Source organism: Drosophila subobscura, chromosome E (genome assembly GCF_008121235.1).
Source record: "Drosophila subobscura isolate 14011-0131.10 chromosome E, UCBerk_Dsub_1.0, whole genome shotgun sequence".
Taxonomy (NCBI): domain Eukaryota; kingdom Metazoa; phylum Arthropoda; class Insecta; order Diptera; family Drosophilidae; genus Drosophila; species Drosophila subobscura.
The window spans coordinates 10,840,443-10,847,771 of NC_048531.1; the positions used below are offsets into that span (position 1 = coordinate 10,840,443).

General features: G+C 54.4%; 4 protein-coding genes across 4 annotated transcripts; 3 read left to right on the forward strand and 1 right to left on the reverse strand.

Moving 5' to 3' along the window:
• The first annotated feature begins 1,385 nt into the window (after positions 1-1,385).
• LOC117892050 (toll-like receptor 9) lies at positions 1,386-2,866 on the forward strand. The gene has a single exon (XM_034797978.1). The coding sequence runs from the start codon at positions 1,401-1,403 to the stop codon at positions 2,826-2,828; it is 1,428 nt and encodes a 475-aa protein (XP_034653869.1). The 5' UTR covers positions 1,386-1,400; the 3' UTR covers positions 2,829-2,866.
• On the reverse strand, positions 2,842-3,878 carry LOC117892054 (antigen 5 like allergen Cul n 1). Its single transcript, XM_034797982.1, has 2 exons — positions 3,729-3,878; positions 2,842-3,666 (listed from the first exon to the last, which is right to left on the reverse strand). The coding sequence occupies exons 1-2, from the start codon at positions 3,858-3,860 to the stop codon at positions 2,977-2,979; spliced, it is 822 nt and encodes a 273-aa protein (XP_034653873.1). The 5' UTR covers positions 3,861-3,878; the 3' UTR covers positions 2,842-2,976.
• Positions 3,879-3,990: 112 nt separating this feature from the next.
• On the forward strand, positions 3,991-5,196 carry LOC117892051 (antigen 5 like allergen Cul n 1-like). The gene is made up of 3 exons (XM_034797979.1): positions 3,991-4,158; positions 4,211-4,602; positions 4,661-5,196. The coding sequence occupies exons 1-3, from the start codon at positions 4,006-4,008 to the stop codon at positions 5,100-5,102; spliced, it is 987 nt and encodes a 328-aa protein (XP_034653870.1). The 5' UTR covers positions 3,991-4,005; the 3' UTR covers positions 5,103-5,196.
• A 13-nt stretch (positions 5,197-5,209) lies between these two features.
• LOC117892052 (antigen 5 like allergen Cul n 1-like) lies at positions 5,210-6,333 on the forward strand. Its single transcript, XM_034797980.1, has 3 exons — positions 5,210-5,427; positions 5,480-5,865; positions 5,923-6,333. Exons 1-3 carry the CDS (start codon positions 5,248-5,250, stop codon positions 6,308-6,310), a joined length of 954 nt encoding a protein of 317 aa, XP_034653871.1. The 5' UTR covers positions 5,210-5,247; the 3' UTR covers positions 6,311-6,333.
• Positions 6,334-7,329: the final 996 nt, after the last annotated feature.

Consider the following 7,329-nt stretch of genomic DNA (forward strand, 5'->3'; position numbering starts at 1 on the left):
CCCGTACAGTCCAGTCCAGTCCAGTCCAGTCCAGTCTGTGCTCCATTTCGAGCTGAATTGATGGGTGGTCTGCCCTTTTTTGATTTGGCCTATTCATTAACAATTCCATCATTGCAGATGTGCGAAAATTGGGCTTTAATTAAATGGCTTGTAATGCCGTAATTATTCCAGACACACACGCGCTCCGCGGCGGCCCACTCCGCTCAATGTAATTAATGAGTTTTTAGTTAAAAATACATTTTTGCCTGGTAATAATGACTTGAGGACCACACACATGGGCAGGAGCATGTGCCTGGCATATTGTATATTCAATACAATTAAGTACACACACGACCACACACACAGCGGGAGAGCTTTAGGCTGCGCAGCTCATTAAATGCTTTGCATGTGTTGGAGCCCTCCGACCCCCAAAGAACGAGCTTCGACTTGTTCGACTTCTCAAGTCTTTAATTTATGCAAATGTCTATGCCGCGTTCTATGTGTGTGCCGTCTGCATGGGTGTGCGCTCCGAGAGTGTGTGGAGCTATGCAAGCCTCATCAATTTGCCATTGACACACAGAAAGACACTACCAGAGGCACTGAGAATTGTCAAAGGAAACGGCAGATATGTGTAGGGAAAAGAACAACCAAGTAAGCAGCCAAGCGGAGAATTGAAAATACTCTGCCTGGTGTGTCGTTGAGGATAATAAGGGAAGGAGCGTTGAGCAGTTCTCTAGAGCAGCGAATGAGCCACCACAAACACTCAAGTTTAGAGCACAAATAAATACAAAACTCGCATGGATATCCGCTCTGTCGCCAAATCCCCAACCAAAGACATTGAGTGTAATTACAAATTGAACTTGAGACTGAGACAGAAGAGTGGGGAGGCAGGGAGTCTGTTCGCGATTAGGCTTGACTTTTGCCGAAAAGACTTTCAACTGAAATGTGAGTTCCCTGGAGAGGCACTCTGGGGTTGTTCTGTGTGTGTAAGGAGGGTTTGGGGTTTTATAAGTCCATCAATATTGTGTATCTGTGTCACGGAACCAACTGCCTCCCACGCATGGATAGCTGGCAATGATTAATGAAACAGATAACAACAGAGATAACAACGAAAAAAAGCTGCAAAGAGAGAGAGAGAGAGACCGCGATAAAGGGGTAAAGTAAGGTAAAGCTCGGCGCTTATCTTATCAACGATTCCAAAATGCTTTTCCTCTCCACAATTTGGTTTTTTGTTCTGTTTACTACGATACGCAAAATGAATGCCAGTGACTAACACGAAAGGTGGGTGGGTAGGCGCTCGGCAATTGATTGGAAAATCGAGCGAAGCTTTTGCCTGCCCTGCAGATAAGATATGAAAGGGAAGTGGAAGCAGCCAGACCATTCATCGAGCTGAAGCATTCAGTTTACCAAGAACCTTCATCATGGGGAGAAATACTTGTAAAAGCAGAGCCAGAGTGACCTTCCTGCTGCTGCTGCTGGTGGCTTTGGTGTCCAGCAGTCTGGCAGCGGAGAACATTGCCGCCGATGAGGTGGACCGCTTCTGTTATCCAGACTCGAAGCGGGACACGCGGCACTCGTGCGAGTGCAACAACGTGAGTGCCGCGCCCTGGGGCATGCGAGCGCTGCGCATCGATTGCAGCTACAAGGAATACCGCACGGCGGACCTCTCGGAGCTGCTGCCCCTCTACATAGACACGCTGGACCTGTCGTGGAACGCGCTGGACAAGGCGCCAGGCTTCAGCAGCGACAGCCTGCACCAGCTCAATCTGATGCACAACAACATCAGCCAGCTGAGTGGCAACAACTTCGCGAGGCTCGCCAGTCTGCGGGAGCTGTACCTCAGCTGGAACAGCATTTCGCAGGTGGAGGCGCAGACCTTCGCGGGTCTGCCCCATCTGCAGGTGCTCGATCTGGCGCACAACAATCTGCGCTCGCTGCCGGGCCAGCTGCTGGCTCCGCTGCTGGTGCTCACCTCGCTGGACCTCTCCTGGAACCGCAGACTCAACGAGACGGCGCAGCTGCAGACGGGAGATCTGTACAGGGATCTGGGCATCAACTGGAAGCTGAACACACTCCGCCTGGATGCCTGCAGCCTGCGGCAGCTGCGCCTGCCCGCTGGGGCTCCACTCAAGGAGCTCTCGCTGCGGCGCAATCTCTTCCGGCGAGTGCCCGCCCAGCTGCCGCTGGCGCTGCTCCAGCTTGACATCAGCGACAATCTGCTGGAGCGCCTGCTGCCCGAGGACACGGCTAACCTCACACAAGTCCGCCAGCTGTTTGTCGAGGACATGTCCCTGCTGGAGGGCGTGGCCGCCAACGCGCTGGCACGCCTCGAGCTGCTGGAGTCGCTCAGCTTCCAGAACAGCCGCCACATGAACCACTTTGATGGCGACGCCTTCGGCGCCCTGCCCAAGGCAGGCTCGTCTTTTCCCACGCTCCGTTCGCTGTCCTTTCGTGGCACCATTCTGCGCTCTTTTAATGCCACGCTGTCTCCGGTTTTTGGACAACTTACCGAGCTGGACCTCAACGGTCTGCCGCTTCACTGCGACTGCGAGCTGGTCTGGCTGAAGCGGCTGCCCGTCGAGACTGGCGGACGCTGCTTCAAGCCGTCGCGCATCCGCGGCATGCTCGTCACCTCGGCCCGCCACGAGGCCTTCAGCTGCGACACCTGGCCGCGCTGGGCCTACGGCCTGGTGGTGCTCACCCTCATCGCCCTCTGCGCCGTCGGCATCTACCTCATTGTGATGGGTCTGCGGCCGCATCGAGGCGTCACCATGCGCAGAAAGGTGGGTGCTGGCAGCCCCTACGCGCGCGTCACCATCGAACCCAATCGACAGGAGAATCTGAGTTAGGAGAAGTTTTCCGTGACTGTTTTGTGTATGTATTTCCAACCAATAAACAATTGAATATTTAAGTGAATCAAAGGGGGAACGCACTTCTGTGTGGGTTGGGACTTTGGACGCTTATCGCTGAAAGAGAGTCCGAAATAGATTAAGCCCCTCAGCGGCCCCCATTGTACTTCATTCTGATGACGAGACTCTTCCTGGTGGCAAAACGATCCACGGCATTCACGTCGTAGTGCTCCTCGAGGCCGCACAGATGGGGAAAGTGGGGATTGGTGCCCGTGCGGCAGCCGGCCGCCGCTTTGTGGCCGCTGGCATAGGGCGGCTCGTGGTAGACGTTCTCGCGGGCGAAGTTGCAGACGATGAACTGCTGCTGCCAGCGATGGCGACGCTGCCGCAACACGCCACAGCCCATGTGGGTGGCACGCTCCTGCATGAGCTGCCGGAAGCTGGCGGTGGCAGCGCGTGGATCGCCCAGGCCCAGGCCCTCTGTGGCCCGCTTGTACTCCTTGAACCAATTGTAGATCTTGTGGCCGATCAGCTGGCGATCGCTGAAGCGATACGCACTGAAGATGACGTGGCCCACGATCTGGCCGACGTGCTTGAAGCGTCTGGTGTTGCGGCACTTGTCCGTGTCCAGGCTGCACTGCCTGACCGCCAGCTCGGCGAGCGTCGCCAGTTCGGGGTCCCACTGGATGCTGGCCATGCGCTCCGCGGCCGCAAAGTTGCGGAATGTGCCCGAGGCCACACGATTCCGATAGAGATTCACTTGGCGCACAATAAACTCTTGCAGCTCGGCACTCAGCGGCACCAGTCGGGCCTCGCGCTTGCACTGCGCGCCCAAGCTCTGGGGGGAGGAAAAACAGCAAATAAGAGAGGGTTAAGGAATGAGCTGAGGCCGCTCCCTACGCCGTTGTTGTTGCAGGCCACATGCTCGAGTGCTGGGCCAGAGCACCAATGCTCCTGGCAGTAGTCCCAGCCATGACAGCCGTAGAACAGGCACAAAAGGACGACCAACGGGATGTGCGACACACGAGACATGCTGTCGGATTGATGTGCGACGGCAGCTGCAGTCGCAATTTGTTTACGCGACACGCCAACGGCTGGCAAATGGCGATTTCCGCGGTCCGAAAGTAACTGGAATGCGGCGGGAAGGCGAAACCTGTCACAGCAGCCATCAGTAGACATGGCAGTGGACAGGCTGCTGCACCTTTGGCTCTGCATCTGGCTGTGTCTCCACCTCCGCTGCTGCCTGTGCGAGCCAAAGGAGTTCGACTTCTGCGCGCAGGGTGCCTGCTCCGAGGGCACTGGACCACATCTGGCCTGCAAACACTCGCGGGTAAGTGCCAGTCGACGGGGAGTTGGGTCGAACCCTGCTGAAACCTTGTCAGACATTCGACAGCGCAGCGTGTCCTGCGGGCGCACAGCTGCTGAGGATTGACAACTCGCTGGCACGCTACATCGTCAGGGAGCACAATGTGGCGAGGAATCAGGTGGCGCGTGGCACGTTCCACAAGCTGCCGGCAGCCCAGCGCATGCTGACGGTGCACTGGGACGAGCGACTCACCTGGCTGGCGGAGCTCAGTGTGATGAAGTGCCTGCTGCAGCGGCACAGCTGCCTGCGCTCGCCATCCTACCAGATGCCCGGACAGAACGAGGCCTACAACAAGTTCCGTGGCGATCAGGATCCCCTCAAGATCCTGCGCTCGCAGCTGAGAGCGTGGCAGGACGAGTACATCTACGTGGATCTGACCACCATTCTGGGTGGCAACAATCTAACCAAGTGAGTGTGATCTGTCTGGCAATCTCTTCCACTCTCTTCCCTCTGTTTGGTGCTCCAGGCAGGATGTGGGACACTATCTGCAGATGATCACCGCCTCCGTCGAGGGCATAGGCTGTGCCATGGCGCAGTACAAAAAAGACCAGTGGACGTATCATCTGACAAAGTGCATCTACAGCTGCTACCACGACTGCCTGCCCATCTATCCCACGGGCCATTTGCCCGGCGAGTTGTGCCGCTTTGGCATCCATCACGCCTACCAGGCGCTGTGCTCCGCCAAGGAGCGTCTCATGTGCGACGAGTCCGACTGCTGCGATCTCATGGATCCAAAGAGCGCGCCAGTGGAGGCTGCGCATGACAACCAGAGCATAGCCGCTCGTTACAGGAACTTTGCCATGCGAGGCAAGCCCCTGGGCAGATCCCGAAAGGCTGCCTACAAGGAGGTGTTGCAAAAAAGGACCAAAGTGGGTCAAAAAACACGAAAGAGAACAGCGAAACATTAGCTTAAAGCTGAATAAAAACATATCAATCTGTCAGGCTTGAATTCGTCACACAATAAATGGAATTCGATGTGGCCTCAAGTGGCAGCTGCAAGTGCGCACTTTTCGCTGAGATTCTTGCTTCGTTCCATTTAGTTTCGTTGCGACTATGAAGTGCTGGGGTTCCATGCTGTGGTACGCAGCCGCAGTGCTGCTTCTGGTCGAGGTCTGTGCCAAGAAGATGCCAAAATACTGCAAGCGGCTGAAGCGGCCGAGCAGGACCAAAACGGACTACTGCAGTGTGGCCTCCTGTGCGGGCCAGGCTAACATTGGCTGCAAAAACGATATGGTAAGACGCCCGCAGGCTGCAGGATCCCCACTGATGCTCTTTGTTTTGGCAGAAATTCATAACTGGCTGCGTGGGCAACATGTTCAATATATCCACTGCGACGCGTAACTTTATTGTGCGGCAACACAACACATACCGCAACATTGTGGCCAGGGGCAAGCTGCACGATCTGCCACCCTCCGGCCGCATGCTCAAGATGCAGTGGCACGAGGAGCTGGCCGAGCTGGCACGCTTCGCCGCGTATCGCTGCTCCATTGGCAAGGTGTTTCGATGCTTTGCCACCATGGAGTACGCGGGCGCCGGCTACAACACGGCGTACAACAAGTTTCCCGGCGAACAGGACTACATGAAGATTGTGCGGGCGCAGATGAAGACCTGGTACGAGCAGTACCAGTACTCGAATGCCAAGAGCATAATGACGGGCAAGGCGCCCGGCGGGTGAGTGCCTTGCAAGCCTCCACCGATTGGGAACTTGATTCGATGGATATTTTTCAGCCAGGAGATTGGACACTTTCTGCAGATTGTCTCGGGCCTAAGCGACCGCATTGGGTGCGCCATTTTCAGGTCCAGGCACTTCGGCTACAACTATCAGGTGCTGATCTGTGCCTACAGCTGCTCCAAGCCCACCAAGGTGCCCGTCTACAAGTTGTCGCGCATTCCGGCGGAGCACTGCACCTGCGGCTCCGATCACGATCACAAGAATCTGTGCAGCGCATTCGAACGGGTCTCCAGCTGCGAGGCAGAGCCACCCAAAAGCCTAGCCCATGACATGACAGTCATGGGCCTGGACTACGAAAGCACCTGGAATGGAGACAAGAAGGCTGTCAATGCATCCAACCCCGTGCAAAATGTCGCCAATTTTATTGAGGGACAGGCCGCGTAATGGTTTAACGGGCATTTTCACGACTCAATTGTGCAAATACACGGCTGAACAGGGGACTCTGTAAAGTTGGTTTAAGTCAGTTCAAATTGCCGTTCCATCGAATGCTGGGTTCCTGCGCCAAAAACATCTCTGGGGGAAATTTAATTTGCCATTTTCCACCCGCCATTATCGATTTGCTTAGAGACAATGCAATTCGCATTTATTCGTCGCATTCCACTCAACGCAACGAATTGATTTATGCCACACTCTGTTGCGGCTTCAATTCAATTAAAATCCGTCAACGATCCGCGCCACGTGGCTGTGCCCCTGTGCCCATTCACATCCGCGGACAAATGCAATTTATGGCACTGGGAAGCCAGCCGTGTGCTCCACTCAATTGTACGCGACCCAGGCACCGATATTAATAATAATAATAAAGTGTATAATAGTCGCTGTCATAAATACTCGGCCGTGCAGCTGCAGCAGCGAAAAGGGATTGGGTGGAGGTTGCCAAGAGATTTACGAGCTTGCCCAGGGGAATTCGCATAAATAAATATTTATTCCGACTCCACGACTCTCTTCCCCATTGACAGGGGGACAAATTATTAGACCTGACCGCGACTGGCATCCGGCTGGCAATTAAATGCCACATCGAATGAAAGGCAAATGAATGGCTCGTGAATTAATTAAATGCCCCTTCGGACATCTCTGTTCAGTTACGTTTTTAGTTTACGCAAATTGAATTGGGAAACTATTAAAAGTTTTAAACGTATGCCATGCAAGGACAAAGTTTCAATGGCTATTTAAGCCAAGAACGCAGCAGAACGAAATGGGTTTAAGCCGCCACGAATATTATCTGATGTAGATGTGAAATTGAACCCTCCATAAGTCGCTTTTGCACACAAAAACACACACAAAGGGCAGTCACTAATGTGCCGTAGAACTGCAAGTTGTCAGAAAATTATTGACAAGTAATTTGCATTTCATTACGACAATCTATCAATGACGACGGCAAGTCCCGTCTAGGCGCCGTCATCAGC

Excerpts from the sequence above, each read along its gene's own strand:
- LOC117892050 (XM_034797978.1), top strand. The coding sequence starts at position 1,401 with ATGGGGAGAAATACTTGTAAAAGCAGAGCCAGAGTGACCTTCCTGCTG.
- LOC117892054 (XM_034797982.1), bottom strand. The coding sequence starts at position 3,860 with ATGTCTCGTGTGTCGCACATCCCGTTGGTCGTCCTTTTGTGCCTGTTC. Across the intron at positions 3,667-3,728 it reads TGGCCTGCAACAACAACGGC|AGCTTGGGCGCGCAGTGCAA; the intron begins GTAGGGAGCGGC and ends TCCTCCCCCCAG.
- LOC117892051 (XM_034797979.1), top strand. The coding sequence starts at position 4,006 with ATGGCAGTGGACAGGCTGCTGCACCTTTGGCTCTGCATCTGGCTGTGT. Across the intron at positions 4,159-4,210 it reads TGGCCTGCAAACACTCGCGG|ACATTCGACAGCGCAGCGTG; the intron begins GTAAGTGCCAGT and ends AAACCTTGTCAG. Across the intron at positions 4,603-4,660 it reads GGTGGCAACAATCTAACCAA|GCAGGATGTGGGACACTATC; the intron begins GTGAGTGTGATC and ends TTGGTGCTCCAG.
- LOC117892052 (XM_034797980.1), top strand. The coding sequence starts at position 5,248 with ATGAAGTGCTGGGGTTCCATGCTGTGGTACGCAGCCGCAGTGCTGCTT. Across the intron at positions 5,428-5,479 it reads TTGGCTGCAAAAACGATATG|AAATTCATAACTGGCTGCGT; the intron begins GTAAGACGCCCG and ends TTGTTTTGGCAG. Across the intron at positions 5,866-5,922 it reads ACGGGCAAGGCGCCCGGCGG|CCAGGAGATTGGACACTTTC; the intron begins GTGAGTGCCTTG and ends GATATTTTTCAG.